At 51.8% G+C, this 18,912-nt stretch overlaps 1 protein-coding gene across 1 annotated transcript; it reads left to right on the top strand.

The window, feature by feature from the left end:
- The first annotated feature begins 10,978 nt into the window (after window positions 1-10,978).
- Window positions 10,979-18,198, top strand: PDZK1IP1 (PDZK1 interacting protein 1). The gene is made up of 4 exons (XM_027747310.2): window positions 10,979-11,135; window positions 14,940-15,048; window positions 16,960-17,058; window positions 17,608-18,198. The coding sequence occupies exons 1-4, from the start codon at window positions 11,063-11,065 to the stop codon at window positions 17,678-17,680; spliced, it is 354 nt and encodes a 117-aa protein (XP_027603111.1). The 5' UTR covers window positions 10,979-11,062; the 3' UTR covers window positions 17,681-18,198.
- The last annotated feature ends 714 nt before the right edge of the window (window positions 18,199-18,912 follow it).

Genomic DNA, 18,912 nt, shown 5'->3' with positions numbered 1-18,912 from the left:
CCAGCTTAATCTGGCCGTGCCAAGGTGGGAATGGGTCCTGCAGCAAAGGGCTTTTGGCAAAGAGGCCGGCAAAGCCGCGGTGGCACCGTGCTCCTCGGTGCATGCACGGTGCGAAATGACAGGCAGGTGTTGCAAAATGACAGGCTGGCATCGTGTTGCTAAAGGAGTGCTGGAAACAAGGGGAGGAGGTGACTGGGCTGGAAGAGGTTTGAGGACTTGCCCAAAGGTGTCCGGGAAAGCCATGACAGAGCATCCTGGATTGCATCATATGAAATGAGCTGGCTGACAGCTGGAGGAGGTGGTAGGTGTGAGGTGTCATCAAGCCATGGTCCTTCCTGATGTGGGACCCAGAGCCGGGCTTGGGAGGAGCGAATGGCTCCAAAAATGCCAAGCATCACAGCCTAGAGTGGCCAGAGGAGCATGGCTGCTTGGATGCCCTTTGAGGATGGGAACAACCCCAGAGGTGTAGCTGGTGAGATGGCCAAAGCCCAGGGAAGGGAAGGGAGCAGGACCAGCCCTATCCTACAGCTGTCCTGCTTACACCATCATCACCATCCACATCACAGTCTCCGGGGCAGGAATAGCACTCTGCTGCCCCAGGGCTTGCCCAGAGCCCACAGAAACCAAATACAGGGCCCTCTTTCATGTCTAAAGGGTCCAGTCACCACCTCATCTGCTTCCCATCCAAGGATCCCTGGGAGGGGATGGGAGCAAGCTGTCACATCTCCAGACAGCAGCTGTCACATCTCCAGAGCACTTTGCTTGCTGTGATATATCCCTTCACACACTACTGGAGCTGAAGTAAAACATATCAACACTGTCCCAGTCGTGCGTCTTGCAACTATCCAGCATCACAGCATTGCTCCTCTGAGCATCCAGTCTGCTCCATCCCAAGGAATGGCATTAAAATGGGAGCAGGGGGTTGGTGGGGGTGGCCTGGCAGGTAGATGGAGACTGTTAAAAGTGTACCATTATGGATGCTGTGTGTGGGAAGCTGCTGCTTGGGGTGGGGAAGGCTCTGTGTTTGTTGGTGAACTGGTGCCCTGTGAATACTGGGCTAGGGGGAAGGCAAGGAACAGGCCTGGATGAGGCTCCAATGTGGAACATCACTGAGGTGTGTTAGCAGTGACACATCAGTACTTGTATGACAAGGAGTCACAAACACACTCACATTCCACGAACACCTGTGCCTGCATGTGACAGGTGAGTGTGCACACTAATTGCTCACAAATGCACAGCCCATGTGCTATTTATTACAGGTGTGATGGGGCACAAACACACTCACGAATGCACACACTCATTTTTGCAGGTCCCACACCTGTGGCCATGTCCATGGATGCACCAGTCCTAAACACACGTTTGGATGGATGTGGACATGCAGTCCTGCATGTGTCTTCAAGTCACCCAAGCCCATGACATGCTCACACACATGTCCTCTGTCCCTTGCACGCTGCCCTGCTTGTTGTCCCCACCAGACAAAACACCAGGGTGGTTTTGCTTTTGGCTGCATCAGCAGAAATCACTCCCAAGCTGCTCTCTGCCTCATCCAAGCAAACCCTGAGCTGCTTTATCCCTTCTTCTGGGTCAAATAGCACCAAACCATCCACAGCAGGTACCATGGTTTTCCCAGGGTGTTCTTAGGGTTACGGGAAGGCTGAACCGGCCCAGCAGTGGCAGCCGTTGCTCCTATCTCGGCTGTCTGCCCGTTCCTGGGGCCACCCACCCTCCAGCTGGCTCCGTCCTGCTCTGAGCTGCCCCCTCTATCGCTGCGTGCAGGCGCCGGGGACTGGGGATGCGGTCCGACATCCACACCCCGCAACGGGACAGGCAGAGGGGCGGCGTGAGCGGGAACCTGTCTGTCCCCTCCAGCGGGGACACTGTCCCCACGCTGACAATGCCAACACCACCGCTCTGCCCGCCCATCCGCCCTGCAGCAAGAGCTCGCACTCGACGCCTCCACAGTGCCGGGGGTGCCAGAGGGGCTGTCCCAGCGGGGCTGTTCCCGGTGGGGTCCCACCAGAGCCCCTCACCCCGCCCGGGTGGCGCCTTCTGCGAACAGGTCTGGGGGAACCCCCGCTCGCAGACAGACGGCACATCGGACCGACCGCAGCAACTGCGCCTCCCGCCCCGCGGCGGGGCCGACACGGGGCCGGAGCTGCCCCGCTCCCGCCGCTCCGCCCGCGGCCGCCAGAGGGACCGCAGCGCCGGCAGTGGGGGCTTGGGGGATCTTGGTGTCTTCCAAATAAAGTGTGTAAAGGCTGTCCTTTCCCCTCTTCCTTTCCCTTTTCCTTTACCTTTCCCCCTTTTCTTTCTTTTTCTTTTTCTTTTCCACTTTTTCTTTTTCTCTTCCTCTCCTCTCCTCTCCTCTCCGAACCTCTCCTCTCCTCTCCTCCCCTCCCCTTCCCCTCCTCCCCTCCCCTCTCCTCCTCCATCCCCTCCCCTCCCCTCTCCTCCCATCCCCTCCCTCTCCTCCCATCCCCTCCCTCTCCTCTCCCTCCCCTTCTTCTCTCCTCTCCCTCCCCTTCTTCTCTCCTCTCCCTCTCCTTCCTTTTCCCCACTCTTCCACCCTCTACAGGTCTTCCTGGAGTTACCACAGACTGACAACCATTATGTTAAACCCGCTATATTTGAACATTGCAGTTATTTTCCTGTAGAATTCTGTACTTTGGGGTGGAAAGGTGGAGAGAAAGTTTAGAAGAGCTGGTGTTCCCCACAGCTCAGCCAGGCTCTGGAGGTCTTAGTCCTCTAGTCCCCACTCCCTGGAATGTGGGGGCACTGGGTTCTGTGCCTGTGGTCACTGGCTCCTTGTTGGCTCTGCCAGCAAAGCACAGGCTGCTGAGTCTCCTGGGATTTCAGTAGAGGTGAGGTGACCCTGGGAAGACTCACACTTCCCAGTGGGGGCTCCGGTGGCTGTGCCAATGCCCTGCTATTTATTGAGTTCTAATTAATGTCCCTCCCAGTCCTGGAAACAGCCTCTCCTCCTCAGTCCCAGGCAAAGGCATCTCTCAGGAGTGTTCACCTTTTGTCCTCAAAACCTGTTCAGGGCTGGATCCAAGTGCAGCCTGTTCTCAGCTGCTGCGGCACAACAGCACAGTTTGGCATTGTTCAGCCTTTTCCTATCAATCCCATCCCTCCCACAGGAGCCCTGGATCCCTGCCCCCATCTCATAGTACTCAACTTGGTCACAGTAGCATCCTGGTGGGGCTGGCAGACTCCAAGGCTTCAGAAATGGATTAAGGTTCCCAAAAAGCTCTCCTAACATCAATATACTCCCAGAAATGCCTCTTTCAGCCCTTGGACTCACATGAAATCCCTCTGCCTTTCCACGTCCCTCCCATTCCCTTCCCCAGCAACAGAAGCCGCTGCTCAGAGGAGAAGGTGACGTGACTTTTCCCGTCTCCTCCGTTACCTGCATCTGTTTGCTTGGGTAGCAGCCAGAAAAGTGACTTCATGCATTCAATCTTTTCTTCCTGCCCTTTATTTTTCATTTTATTTTTCTACCAGACCAACACTCTCGCCTGTTGCAGAATCGAGGGGGAAGCATCCAGGCCAAAATCGTGCCCCTCTGTTATGGTAATCGCGGCTGCCGCCCGGCAGATGCAGCTCGCTGAAATAATAAGGCTGTTTAACAGGCTCAGAGAAGGAGAGGGGAGCTTTTGTTTGGCACTTGCCGGGGTTGGAGTACACTTGTAAAGCAACAACTGGAGCTTGTTGAAAAGAAGTGGAGGTTATTAGATTAATTTCACTCGCTGCCGATGGCCCTGTTATTTTTTTCCCCCTGCATATTCCAGGCAAAACCTCTGGCGCTGAGAAGGAAGAGGAGAGAGATGACACCTGAAAATGTGCTGCTCTTGCTGATGAGCATGGAAATAGATAGGGCTGGTGCCTGTTGGCGGGGCTCTGTAGGTTGAACCACAGGGTTCAAGGATGCTGAGGCTGATCTCCTGTATTGGGAATACTCCTCACTCTGCCCGGGGCCCCTCCTCTGCCCCAGTAAGGCTGTGAGGCTGGAGAAGGAAAACACCTTCCTCATATGGTGCTGAGCAGGGGTGCCCTATTGAAATCAGGCTCTTATCTACCCATTGGGGGCCTAGATGGCCATGCAGGGCTGTCTTCCTCATGGGACATGGCATTTCCTGATGCTCCTCTACCTTCTAGGAGTCTGAGTGCGGCCTGATGCAAGACAGCAAAGCTAAGAAAACTCAAGGGCACATTTCACTGTGCTTGGAGCTATCAAAACACAGAGCTTGTCACCAGCAAAGGTGGTCCAGGATTTGTCAGGGCTTGAACAGCAATGGGTTGCTGATGAGGATGAACAAAAATTCAAGTAAGTGCAGAAACTAGGGTGACACAAAACCTCATCCTTGGGGGTTATAATCCCATTTTGAAGTTTTGTAGTTTTGGGTGGGAGAATAACAGAATTTAGATCTGGGGTTTTTATTTTCCCCCAGGTAAGTGGGGACAAGAAAATGACTAGATGGGTTGCAATTCTGTTTGCGCAACCCTCTACCTACCTATCTGCCCCTCTGTCTCAATGCATCTCTCACCAGCCCTATCTTTGCTCTGAAAAACAACAGCAATCCCCTTCAGAAGCCAGGAATAAAATCAATACGTTCCCTCTCCAATTCAGGTAGCTGTCCATAAATCTTCCCAGCTTCAGATTGGTCTCCTAGGACTCCCAGCTCAGTTGGGAACCTATTTAATCAGCTGAGATGATCAGCGCTGTTTGTTGCCGAAGGGCCCTTTGAACTCTTTGTCTCCTCCTTGAATGATGCTCTCATCCCCTGAGGATTTAGCCAGACTGGCCCACTCTGTGTGACAAGTCTCAGGTTAATAATGCCAGGAACTGGCAGTGCCCACAGAAGCCTGACTTCAAGCCCAGGCTGCTGGGAAGAGTCACAGCCCCTCTGCCAAGCCCTTATCGCCCCATCTTCCTGTGGCCCCTCACTTGGCTCGCTGCAAAGCTCCATAAACACACGCTGGCATGAAGAATATCCAGCCTGGTGCCAGGGGAAGAGAATTATAGCTCCTTTTGGGGAGGCTAGGCAAGGGCTGGAGAGGGTATGTGAAATCACAGCCCCCCTATCCTGGGGCTGCTGACTTGGTTTGTAGCATATTTTAGTGCATTTCATGTTTTAGCTGGTTGGGAATCAGTCCCATGCAGTACCTTTCCTGAGAGACTTCTGGAAGAGGTTTTCCAAACTGGTCCGGCCCTTGGGAAAACGGGACTCAGCGTCACTCAGGGGCTGGGCTTCGGGAAACAAATCTAGAGCTGCTCCAAAGCAGCAGGAGTCTTGGATCAGTTTTCAACCAGGGAAATACTGAAGTGTCACCTTCAATAGCCAGGATTTTCTTCTAGGGTGTGTTGAAGTTGTGCCGGAGGTGGCTGCCACCCCAACAGCCTCCAAGCAACCCAGCCTGGTGAGATCCAACCAGGTCCTCACCTTGTCTCCATCCAGCTCTGGCCCAAGGGGTCAGTGTTTCTTCTTCCAAAGGCTTCTACACTCCATAAATCACAACTTAGCATGGACCACCATCAAGACAGGCAAAGTAACCTAATCTGTCAGCACATTAGGGTGTTGGAAAACAGTAATCCAAGAAGGAAACACATTATCTGGCCTTGTTACTTTACAAAGTAATTTAAATTAATTTTTCCCTAGAGTGGTTAGGGAGCACTGCAACTTGCCCTTGTCTATTCTCTCCGGCTAATGAAGCTTTACCAGCGACTGCTCGTGAATTCCTATTAAGACCTCATCTTAGAGGTTACAGGGCAAAGCAATTTCTGCTCCTGGGAAAAATGCCTATGAATTTGTAATTGTAAGTCCATGTTTGATAGGGATTAGCATCTGAAAGGGGTAGAGTGGTGGGTAGCAGAGAAAACATTATTTCAATTAGCAGAAGAAAAGCAACTTAACATCTGATTATAGTTTACACTTTTAATTTTCTCCTATTCTGGCATCTGAGGTAATTATTTCCTGAAACTATCTGCCCCCACTAAGCCAGCCACCTTTTCCTTCTCCTCCTCTTGGCCATCTTGGTTGAGATTCACATGGAAATGGTTGATGAGTTGGGTTTTTTCCTTTCGCTTCTTCTCTCCCAATTCCCTGAATTTGGGAACAGTGACAAGGATGGTGTATCAAACCACGCTGAAATGAGACATGATATTTCTCTTCATGCCAAGGAGGTGAAAGATGAGGAGGATGAGGCTTTACTCCACAGCCAGGCTCATGGCCAGCAGCTTGACATGGTGCTGGTGCCTGACTCTCCCAGGCAGAGCCCCAACGCCTAAAGATTCTCTCTGTGTTCAGAAATTACTTCCAATTCCCTGTTTTCCTCCCACCCCTTGGCTTTGGCCCTTGCTCTAAGCTGTGCTCCATCTATTTTTTTCTTGCTTCTTGGCTTCCTGTTTCCTAGTGACAATGCAATCAGTTTTCGGGTGGGAGATTCCTCATGAGGAGGCTTGTTGTTATTTAAGGAAGATCATGAAATCCATCCTTAATGAAAGGACAGGAGAAAACCCTTCCACCAAGTTACACTGAAGCCTGAGATTATCATTTTTATGGGCTTCCAATCTTTCCTGCCTCATGTCTTATCAGCGAATGCAGCTGGAGGCTTCAAAAACCCTCCCAGCTTGCTGCTGATTTTATGGGATGAAGATTAGAGATGATCGGATAGCAAATTATTCATTCCATTCGGTATCTCTGGGCAGGAGGGAATATCCAGAGCGAAGTCAGCTCCGTTTTCCCTTTCTGAGCATCACATTGGGATCCTGCCTATCTGCAGTGGTACTTTCCCCCACACTCAGAGATGATTAGGGGTGCAATATGCCCTCTGGACAGATGGGAAAGCCGAAGGGGAATCACGGATGCAGGCTCACCCCCCGACAATAAGGCACAGCAGAGGCAGGAGGATTTTCTTCTTATTTCCGTGATTTTTAGTTTGAGTCCTCCCAGCCCAGGGCAAGGTGGGACAGATCAGGGAGGTGTTTTCTCAGCCTAATTTTCCAGGGCTGTGGGTCCTGAAGCTGATGTGAATGTGCTGTCAGAGCTCCTGTCAGGGACAGAGGAGTAGAGATCTCAGAGAGGACAAGGGATAGAGGAGAGAGGCCATTGCTGCCCTTGGATGTATGGAGCTGCAGCATCAGACACAGACAGTGCAGGGTGTGAGTGTTGCCCAGAGATCCATGCCAAAATCGACTGACGTAAAAAATATCATCCAGAGGGTCCCATGAAATACTCATGGGCCACAGTGAAGCTACTGAGCAGATCTTTAGGGAAAAAGAAGAGCACACCTGGAGCCCAATTCTGGTGCCATGTCTGTGTCCCATCACACACAGATTCTGGGTACCAGCTCCCAGAGAGTGCCCTGACAGGTGAGGTCCTGGCTGACCCCACTGGAGCATCCAGGCTGCCTGGGAGGAGAAGGGGAAAATACACATTCTCCTGAAAGGAGGGACCAAGAGGGATCATGGCCACCACCACGTCTCCCTGCTGTTTATTCAAGGCTTGTGATCAGCATCAGCCCTCGGGGACACACAAATGGAGTAACAAAATGTCTAATAAAACGCCAAGAGGTGTTTTTTTCTTGACCCTGTGCATGTGTTCAGAAGAGGAGCAAACGGTCCAGCTGAACCCTGTGTAGTGTGGGGAGGATGAGTCTGGCATGGGGTGATTCCCTTTTGCCCTATCATTGAAACCTGGAGTTTTCAACAGCACATAAATAAGAAAATATGTCGCAGCTTAAAGGCATTTTTAAAGACAAGTTGGGTACAGAGCTGTGATGGAAGAAGACAAGCTGAGCAGGATCTGCCTTTTTCTGCTGCCTTTTATCCACACTGGCACACCAGGCCAAGAAAATGCCCTTTTCACAGTGGTTGTAGCTCCTAGCTCTCTCCTGGCAGCATCCATACTGGGCAGGATTTGAAAGACAAGTGTCAACGGGAAATGAGAGAATTCTGGCACGAGCAAGGAATGCTTGTTTTTGATGGCAAATGTCAAAAGAAACAAGCAATTAAAAATTGGGTCTGTGGGGTTTTTTTATTTGCTTGTGTCGAGGGTTTTTTGTTTGGAGTTTTTTGATGTTTTTTAGCAGCTATTGAAATGTAACAAATTTATAATTACTTTTTTTTTCCTAGGAAAAATACAATCTCTTCTTTAGGGGATGTTCAGAGTTGCTCTCATAGATTTTTTTTTTTATTTTTGTGGCTCTGTCTGAGAGAGGGGGAGGAAATGGAGAAGATGAAGGAGGGAAGGAAGGAGGGAGGAAGGAAGGAAGTGAAGGAGAAAGACAAACAACTTCCATTAAAACACAGTCTCACAACATTTTTCAAAGAGGAACTGGCATCTGTGCTTTGAAATGTATCACCCAGAAATATTGCTCTGATCAAATGTTAATTTCTCCTAAAAATTACGTATCTTTTAGAGGAAATAACCCCCAATATTTGGAGGATATCCTGAAATTCCAATCCCTGCTTTTAGTAAGATCTGTTGTACAGGCAACTGCTCATATGGGTCCCTGAGAGAGAACTGTCCTGGCTCTGGCTGTGGCTCCACTTGGGTTTGACTGAATGCTGCCAAGGTGATTTGCCCCTCTGTGCCTCAGTTTCCCTCGCCTGTAAAATGGACCTGTAGGGCTTTGACTCACCATGGCTGGGTGATGCTGAAGGCTTAAATGAGAGACACAGCAAGATTTCCAGCACGCTGCTGCAGAAACACAGAGCTACTTGCCGCTGCAGGTCCCAGGCCAGGGCCAGAATGACAAAAGGAGGAGCTGGTTGGCAAATTATTTGTCGAAATTTCAGACTTTGCCCTTGCAACAAGGCTGCTGCTGTTACAGTCACTTGCTACTTCTCATTCCCCCAGGCCAGACCCAGGGATATGCAACCAAGCAGGTGCCCTGGGAGCTTTCTCCACAAAGGCACATACCTTCCTAATAGCTGCCCTGGGCTAAACATGCATTGGAGCACAGAGGGGCTTTGAGATAAGCACAGGAGCGATTCCCTGGCCTCATCAGCAAGCCCCAAACGATTAAATAATTGAATTTTCTTGAATTTCATATAAATGTGGGAATGTGCAATTGGTAATGTGTTGCTTGCTCCTCAGCAAGGAGCTGAGAGCAAGATCCCTGCCTGGAAGTCACAGCAGCCCTGCCTTCAGCTCAGGGTCTGGTCTGTCACGTCCTGTCACCCCAACACACTGTAGCATACAGGCAGATCCTTGAGGCATCCTTGTCTTTGAAACGACAGCCCAGGGTCCCTGGAGCTAAACTGGGCAGAGCCCTGGTATGATAAGACTGGAGTACACACGGAGGAGAAGGAACCTCATGAGCCACCCGCCGCAGCTCCAGGCGTGACTGAGGGGGGGATGGCAACAGCAGAATGTCTCAGACCTTGAATTTCCCAAGGGCAGCAGCAGGACTGGCTTCTCTAGGACTTCTGATCTGCTGATAAAGCCTTCTGCTCTGAACAGCTCGGGTGGTTTTGCTGGGAGTTTGCTGAGAGACAAGCAACAGGCAGGCAGCAAAGATGGCAAACTCTGCATGCTTTCCCAGACAATGTGGAAGCAAGTAATGGGGAACCCAAAGTTCACTCTCACTTTTACTTCTTCAGAAGACGTTCCTTTTCCTCTGTAACATGATTAGATTGCTTTTACCGGGCCTTATTATGGGCCAGCTCCTGTTGTGACACTTCCTTGCCCAGTGTAGCAGGAAAGTCCCTGACCCACAGGATTCACAAGCAAGAATTAGTGGGGTGGGAATGGGATTATCCAGCATTGCAGGTGGGCACCTATCTGGTCATGGAAAGGAATTTGGGAAAGAATTGGGAACTGTCCTTCAATCTTGCACAGCTCTAGTCAGCTCTGGTTTGTTTTCAGGATAAATGACATTATTCTAAATACAGGGGAAAGAGGAAGGATGAAGGAGGGCAGTCCTGCACTGGTATTGTATTCCTCAGGTATGTATTCCTGAGGATGCTGCACATTCCTGAGCATGAGTCCCATGTGGGCTCCCATGGCAGGATCCAGCACCCAGGTAGAGTCCCTGGAGGGGAGATCACCAGACTCAGAGGCCAGAAGTTCATATGCTGCGAGGGGGATGCTCAGTCTGGGCTTGCAGAGATGCTCTGACACACCACAAGAAGAACAACGACTAAGCCCGTGGCTCACAGTTTTATAATTTCCTTCAGGAGTAAGTGAAGTTTCTCAGCCCTGAATCCAAATAGCTTTTATTCTTCCACGGGCTGGGTTTGCCAGCCATCCAAACCTGGCATGGGCTGGGAAACTGCTTAACTCAGGACCTGCAATGTTCCCCATCCTGTAGCATCTGCACAGCTGATGTGAAGGGTGAGCCTTGCTGTCTGCTGCAGGTCTTTGGGCGTTTCTGCCTCTTCTGGTGTCAAGAAATTTTGGAGACAGCCCTGAAGACTCAATAAAGTGAAGGCTGTGTTTGTTTCTTTTAATAGTCTCACAATTAAACAAGATGTAAGAAGTGGGAGGCAGTAGCAGGCACTGAGTCTGGCTTATTAAGCTGATGTTTTAAAGTCACAAATATGTTTTGCCGGGTTGTTAGTGACAATTGCTGAAAAGAAAAGAGCAAGGAAATGAGTGGGAGTCCCACAGGGTGGGAAGGGTTGTCAAAGCTGGGGCATCACTGGACTTCCCCCTACTCTCCTCCTGTGGGGACGGGGACCTCAGGGACACCACACTCCCCAAGCACTGCAGCTTCACTGGGGAAGAATTTTACCCATATGGATGTCGCTTTTTCCTCCTGGGCTCATGCAAATATTTTGTGCCTGAGTTCCTTTCCACGCCCTGCCTAAGGGGACTGTCAGGTTCAAGTCACCGTGCCCCAAATTCCCCGCCAGCTTCCGCGGGAGAAAGCAAGAGGCACCTCCTTCCGCCCCTTCCCGCAGCAGGATTTGAATAAGCAGGTGAGAGCATCGGCCTCCCTCGTTAATGCGTTTGATAATTGACCTAGCGCTCATTCCTGTGGGAGGGCGGCGTGTCCAAGTGCAGCGCCCGGCTGCTCCTCCGCACCCCGGGAGCCCCCGGCCCTGCCTGCCACCATGCCTGCTCGCTGCCTCCTCCTCCTCCTCCTGGGACTGCTCCTGGAGCTGGAGCCTGCCTTCTGCCAGGAAGGTAAGTGCAGGCAGCTGTCTGATATCCCGGGGAAACTGAGGCAGGGGAAAGGCAGGAGGGTGCACCGAGCCCCAGGCAAGTGGGAACTGCTTGGTGGGGGACAAGGGACAACTGTGGAAGAGTCTCTTGGGAACAGAAAATACATCCCAGCTCCTGCCTAAGCTTTAGCTCTGGCTGCACATCGGGATGGGTGGGTGTCCCGGGGGTTGGAAGGTCTTACCGGGGCTGGAGCATGAAAACTTTCTGCCTGTTTTGCCGAAGGCTGAAACTGCCACCTGAGGCTTATCTTACCTGCTTATGTGGAGATAAAGCAGCTCTGATTTGCCTCTCGCAGGACTGTGCACCGAGATGAGTAACCTGTTTTCTTAAAGGCTTTTTTTTTCTTCTCTCTCACTCTCGTCCTTGGGCAAGTGCTGTGCTGGGTCGCTCCCTGAGCTCGCAGATTCTCCTGTTAATCTGTAATTTTGATCATTGCTGAGGAGAGAGAGCAAATATTTTCCTCTGCAAATTGCCCTCCTGTTCTCTTCCAAAAAACTTCATAGAGAAACTTACTATGGCGAGGGCATTATTTTTAGGAGATTTGTTGAAGGGCTTGTCTAATCCTAGAAATAATGAGGAGTAATTAAAACTCATCTGGAGTTGGCAAAGTCCTGGAAAATTCCCTCCTCCCTTCTCCTTCTGAAGCCCCAGCCCTGACCACTCTTCCTGTGCTTGTTTACCAACTTGCTGAGGATTTAACAGCCTGGGGTCTCCGCTGTCAGCAGGATTGAAAGTTTTGCTGTTGCTTAGAAGGAGTGCAGAAAAAGAAACCCTTTAATGAGGATTCAGAGCCTGGCACAGCTTCCTCAGAGGGTGGAGAAGATAGGGGCCAGCCGATGTTTTCCAAGCACTCAGGAAAGATGTATCAAAAATCTTTTTCAATTTTGCTGTTGAGCACGGAAATGAAGTTACAAAAAGTGTACAGGCTTATTTTAGCATTGGCACTTCCCTTGGTCTGGTTTGTAGCTGCAGATGTGTGGACACACATCTGCCAGGGCTGCAGATTCCACATTTCTCAGTTTGGCTTACGGGATCTTGTTGGTGAGGGAAAAGCCCGTCATTGACGTGGGGTGAAACCGAGAGGAGGTGGCAGAGCCTGAGGGACAGGCTGTCCCAGGAGGGGCATCCCTCATAAAGTATTTTTCCAGGAACACAATTCTGTTTCCACAGGTGAGACTCACCCCTTCAGCCATCCCTCCTGGTGTGCTTGATGGGGCTCCAGCCAGGCAGTGCCCCCCCAGGGCTGGGATGCCCATAGTCACACCTGGAGTAGATCCTATCAAGCTCTTGCCTCTACATGGTTCCCGTTCCTCCTTTCTTATGCACATGTAAGTTCCCCATGAGGGATTTCAGCCCAATGTGGAGGCATTTGCCATTCCCCTACCACCCTCCTGTCCCCTTGCAGCCAGGACCTACATGGTCTCTCAAAGCCAGAACGCCTTGATTTTGGTTTGGTGTTTTTCCTTTTGGCTTTGGATGCTCTGAAATCTGCTGGAAACAGCTGTCTGAGCGAGGTTTCGCCTGCAAAAACATCCAGTACCTCCTGAGCACAGTCGCTCCAAGGAAATTTCCTACCACTCATCTTCTCCCCCCCTTTACTGGAAGATCACGAGATCCAAATTTGGCACTTTCAGTCACCACTGACTTCATTCCCCAGTTGACCTTGAACTCCCTTAACCCCAGCAGAAACATCACGGAGGGCTGGACGTGACCACCCCCTCCTAGGCTTAGGCTGGAAACCCTGACTCCGACAGGAAAAATAAACTACAACTAATAAATAAATGTGGCCAACAGCCAAGGGCAGAGTGAGGGAGGACACAGAGTGAGACAAAGCTCAGGCGGGAGGCAATAGGTGTGTTCGGGGCTGCACTCCCAGGGCTGGTGGGCAGCAGGGGCAGGAGCATCCTTGCCCACCAGGCAGGGCAGGAGGGGACCAAACCCTGTTCTTCCCAACACCACCACCCCCTCCCCGGTTAGCACCACCGCAGCCTGCTGATACAAACGCGCTGATACAAGAGGGAATTTCCGTCTGAATTCCTCCTGCTTCAGTTTTGGCCCTGGGACCTTGCAGTAAACATGGCAAGTGTCTCTGCAGGGAAAGGGGGCTCAGAGATGCTGTTTGGGGCTGCTCTCACAGCCCCTTGCCCAGAAGTGCCAGTGCTTTCCAGACTGGCACTGCTGGCGAGTCAAGCGGCCAGGCTGATTTCACTTCCAAGAGGAAAAAAGAGCCTTGTTTTGTGTTGTTGGTTTGGTTTTCCTGGTTTGGTGGTGGTTTTTTTTTATTAAAAGTCTCTTGCAGTAAACACTGGAGGCCTTACCAAAGGACAGCTCTCTTCCCGAAAATCAGAGGAAGGAGAGGAGAGCTGTTAGCAGCAGAGCCAGTGTGAAGCTGGTTACAGACGAGGAGTTTGCACGTGTGGAGCACACAGCCCACTTTTATTGCTGCTAGTAAAGATAATTTTTCTGTTTCCAGCAGAGATTTGTCTCCTGTGAGGCAGATGAAGTGTTCAGCTAGCGTAAAGTTCCTGAGTGAGACTGAAGAACCAATTGCTTGTCCGGGGGCAGCTCAGCCTTGCAGGCGTCAGTGGCCAGGTCTGGGTCTGAGTGTTCTGGGGCTGATGCCGGAGCTGGCAGGTGTAGCATCCTCCACCTACCCCATGTGCCCATGCAGAGAGACCTCTCTAATGTGCAAGGGTTGGCATTTTGATCAGCAGATGAGGAAAAGCTGTACCTGAATAAATAGTAATTAAATCCCGAAGGGATGTGTCTGCATGGACAAGGTGTTATTTGGTGCTGATATGACAGTGCTTAAGGATGGGTTTGACTACAGGATAGGTTTGACTAAAGGATGGGTTTGACTATACCTGAATGCTCCAAACAAAAGCCAGTGGGAGGCAAGGAGCAGCCATCCCAGCAAGGACTTGGAAAAGGTTTCCTCTTCTCGCTACCCTGCCATCACATTCTTCCCACATCCAGGAATGCATGTCACAGCCTTCTCACTCATGGCTGGATCCCTGTATAGGTCTGGATAGAGGAAAACGAACCTGTGAGTCCACCCCATCTGTGGGGGGAGAGGGGACATCCTGGTCAGCTCCCAGCTCCCCCCCAAGCCCCCATACTGCTTGGCCCCCACCAGCCCTGCCTGGCCTCTGCACTGAGGTTGTTGCTCTGAATGCATCAGCCTTCAAGTTCCTGTCATAAATCAGTTTGCTGCTCTGGAAACTTTTGGATGGTGCATTTTACTGAAATCCACAGTGGCAACTGTTTGCTGTGAGAGTGGTAACCAAATTTTACCTTGTCCCTGTTATAGGGTCCTTATTTTACAAGTATTTGGAAAATATCCTGGGAATTATGTCTGTGGTATCTAGGGATGGAGAACAAATAGTTTGCTGAAAGTCCTCTGCCTTCTTCCCCTTGGCAGACATTCTCCTTCCCTCCCTTCTGCCATGTCCCCTGACCCTTTTTTCCCCCATCACAGAGTCACCAGCACCCCACAGCACATGTATATGTGTATGTATTTGTATATGGGACCCCAAAGCTGCAGGGCACCACACTCCACATGCAAAAGCCAGTGAAACCACTGTTATTTGTGCTTTATTTTATTGCTATCACCCAGGTAAGCTTGCCTGAATTGACAGCAACATGTTCTGCTTGGCTTTGTAGGACCAAGCTCTTGCCTGGATGCTGCTGAAGCTGAATGGGAGAAACGCAGCAGATAAATTCTGAGGATGAATTTCTAACTTGTGTCCTCTTCTTTTCCTGTAGCCCGGGGCAGCCTCCAGCCGTGGTCACAGGGTGTCATCGCAGTGGTCGTGTTTCTAGTGCTGGTGGCCATTGCTTTCGTGGTCAACAGGTTCTGGTGTAAGAAGAAAGCGTAAGTGTGGGAGGTTGCCAGAGCTGGGCTTAGCTGCCTGGGCACGTGTCACTTCCAGCAGCCTCCATCCTTGTGCCAGGGCTGGGAACACTGTGATCGCTGCGCTGGGAGCTGGGCAGGGAGAGCAAAGACTCCCTGTCCTCATCTCTCCGTCCTCTTCTCCCTGTCCTGGTCTCCGCTCCCTGTTACTTATTGCCAGGTGTGAGCTTGCACTGTACAAATGCTGCCATGAGAAAGTGCTGTGCTGGGAATGAGAAGGCAGCAGCATTGTGGCTGGTTTACGGAGGCACATGTTCAAGGAACTGGCCTGAGCCTGGTTTTCTATGGTTTTGCGGGTGCAGTTCCCATGTGCCTTATATCTGTGGGATAATAAGCTCAAAGCAGCTTTGTTTGCAAAGCAGACAGATCCAAGTTGTCAGAATGCACTGAGAGGAGCTGGGAGAAGGGGGAGGTATCCAAGCCATGGCAGGGCTCTCAACCTGGAGCCCATGGCACAGACAAATGAGGTGACCTTACTCATCAGAAGGCGGCTCTGTGGGACAGGTTACCTCTTGTCCACTGCTGGCCAAGCAAAGCCACAGGCTGCTGCTCCTGCTCAGCCAAGCAAGGCCAACTGGCGAAGTTGCAGTAACCTGATCTTGAATCTGAGCCCCAAGTCGACAGGGAATGAAGCCTGTTTCCCAGTTCCTCTGCACTGGCACTGTCTCTTTGGGCTTTGCACCCGAAGGTGCTGGAGTCTTCTTGTACTTGTGCATTCCTGCAGCCTCTCCAGGCTGAGGAGGGGGAGAGCTGGGGTGTATCCTGATGCACAGCAGGTCAGCTTCATCCCCAGATGTATTTAAGGGGGGGTCCCTTTAGGATGCATTCAGGGCCAATGCATAATGCAGTGAGTGTATACCTATATCTAAATGGTCTGATTTGCCAGAACTACAGGTCTTTGTTTCCCAAAGAGGAACCTTTGTCCTCAAACTGAAGGAACTCCCAGCTCATGGAGCGGGAGGCAGGGATGGTGTTTCCCACTGCTGCCTGTGCCTGGCTGCCTCTTCCCAGCCCAGAGGCAGAGGATACTGTGAAGGGCTTGAGGGGGGATGGCACCCTGATTTAATTAATCTGGCCTCTCTTCAGCAGAGCGGGCAGCGAGGCTCGGCTGCCTGGCACCCTGCCAGCTCTGCGCTGTCACTGTGACAGCAGCTATCAGCTCAAGCTGCTGCTTGTTTATGCCAGTCTGTTCCTTGGAGAAGCCTCCGAAATCACCCTGGAGGAGTCAGGGATGTGCTTGCAGGGCGGACCTGCACCCACCCTCCGCAGATAACTCCCTTGGCACCATCTGGGCTACGGGCTTGCTCCAGAGCTGAGCTTCTAGATTCTGGCTGAGGTCAAATGCTCCATCCCTGCCCAATGGTTCGTTCTGCAAGTGATCCAGACTCACACCTGAGAGAAAGCAGCTCTGCTTTGCTCACACAGACGTGCACACCTACAGCCCAGCCAGGGCTGCAGCACCAGCAGGGCCTTGACTGTTCCATCTGTGTCAGTTGGGATCTGTAGGGGACTATTTTGCAACAGATTACATAGAAGTAGACTGGAAAAACCAGTTAGTGGGAGAAAACAATCCCACGTATTGACAATGAGTCTTGCTGAGTGCCAGCCCGGTGCTGGGAGTCCCAGCTCCGGAGGCAGGGGCTGGCGCTTGGCGTCTGGGCACAGCCTCTGCAAACCAGCAGTGAAGGTGTTTGTCCTCGCCCTTGCCCTGCTGGGATAGGGGCTGAGTTGTGTGTCCAAGGCCAGGATCACATCCTTATTGTCTCTGTAGTGTCAGATCAGTCCCTTCCTCTTGCCATCACCACTGGGAGGCTGCTCCCCATCACGGCTCCTTCACTGTCCTATCTCAGATTCTCCCTTCTCTCCCCCCAGGGAAAATGCCGAGACGGTGGTGACTGTAGAGGACAAGCAGGATCCTGTCGTGTCCAATGGCCATGAAGGGAGATACATATCAGCTGCAGCTGACTTCAGGTGAAGGACTTTCTCAGACCTCCCCATGGCTCCCAGCTCTGTTCTGTCCCCCTGGGGACAGCTCAGACATGCAGAGCCACAGTCTCTCCCACTCAGGGTCTTACATGTCCCATGCACCTGGGTCTGGGGACTTTTATCATCCAGAGGTTAAGCAGAAGGCAGGGAAAGGCAGTATCCCAGTATCCCCTCCTCCCTCGTCTCTCCCTGTCCCTGCAGTTGAGCCCCATGATCCATCCACCACCTTGCAACCTGCTACACCACATTTTTCTTATGCTACATCACACCTTTCCTACAGAGGAAGCCACCAAAAGTGGCCACAAGTCACCACATAGATGTTGACTGTCAAAACAGACCTCGCCAAAAATTAGAGGGATTCCCACCCTGCTCTTGGCTTCCTTCCTGGCAGGGTGACCCCTCCTGTCCTCCCCACCTCCCCCATCAATCAGTGCACAGCTGGCACCAGCGAGGTCAGGATTCCCAGGGGTGGCTTTGGGGAGGCCGGTCTTACTGGGGGTGAGCTCAGCATTGTGCTTCTCCCTCCCTGTGCAGGTGCAAAGAGAACCAGCATGCCTACGAGAACACGGTGGAGCCCGAGGAGAAGGTGATCACCACTGCCATGTAGCAGGCACCCAACCAGCCACCCTCCTTCCTCCTCTCAATTGGCTTCACACGATCGCGATGGGCGTTTTCACAGAGACCCTCTGCGTTGGCACCCCCTGTGTGTGATGGGTCCCTGACCTCCCCATGGCACCACCATCTCCTGATCTTTCCACACCTGTGGGACATGCTCTTCTGCCTTGGGGACTGGTGTCCACGTGGGCATTGGTCCCCAGGAGAGGTCTGGAGGTGTCAACTCTCCTGCCTGGTGGCCACCCCACCTCCTTGGCAAGGTTGATGTCCCAAGTCCCAGGAGGGTGTTGACCTGCTTATTACACAGAGGGGCTCCTGCTGGGTGCCTGGGATCTCCCTGCACCCCCAGCTGCCTTACGGGGAGTTGCTGATGGAAAACCTGCTCTTTTCTCCCCAGTTCACCCTCCTTTTTACAACCTGCACTAAACATTTTAATGTCAGAACAAACCTTCTCCTCTGTACATATCTCCCCTGTGAGCAATAAAGAGAATTGTTGCCCCTATGACAGCAGAGAGGGTCGTTTTGCTAATCAGCCAAAAGACTTTCTGGCATCTCACAGCTCTCCCAGCCTTCAGGCAGTTGGGAAAATGAAGGACATCATGGAATGCTCAGCATTTGGACCACGCCAAGGCTGCAAAGGGTGGCTGAGCATCATTCACCATTTGCTGAGTGGGGAAATTGAGGCACAACACCAATCCAGCACTTCCCAGTGCTGCTTAATGGGCGAAAGGCTGTCAGTGAATCCCACTGACCACAACATGTAGACCTACAGCCAGCTGGGGGCCATTCCCAGGGCTGGAGGCTGTGAATGGCAATCACTTATCCTTGCTGCCAGGAAGTGGCTGGAGGCTGCTCCGGGCAGTGCTGGCTATCCCAGAGCAACTGGCCATAGTGCAACCTGCTCCTGCCAGGCTGTTCATTAACCAGGGTCCATCTTCTGCTGTGGTGGGAGCAGTGCCAGGGCCGCCATGGGAGCAACAAGCACTTCTAAGCAGTGGCATTTGAAGCTTGAAAAGAGCTCTGATGCCTTGGCCATGCCTGGAACATGAGTTACTCAAGTGGCATTCAGAGTCCTCTTCTTGACAATTTATGAAAGGGTGAAGGGACTCTGAAATCAAGGGCAGCCCAGCTGAAGCAGGACTGGGAGGGATGGGGTGGGAGGTTTATAAGAGGGGTGCTTTTGGCAGCCCCCAGTTTTGAGGGGAGCAGGGTGTTTTTAGGACC

This window comes from Pipra filicauda, unplaced genomic scaffold, assembly GCF_003945595.2.
Source record: "Pipra filicauda isolate LSUMZ 115617 unplaced genomic scaffold, ASM394559v2 scaffold36_size6622888_pilon, whole genome shotgun sequence".
Classification (NCBI taxonomy): Eukaryota; Metazoa; Chordata; class Aves; order Passeriformes; family Pipridae; genus Pipra; species Pipra filicauda.
Note: the sequence above shows the minus strand (reverse complement) of the source record. Positions and strands in the feature narration are given on the sequence as shown.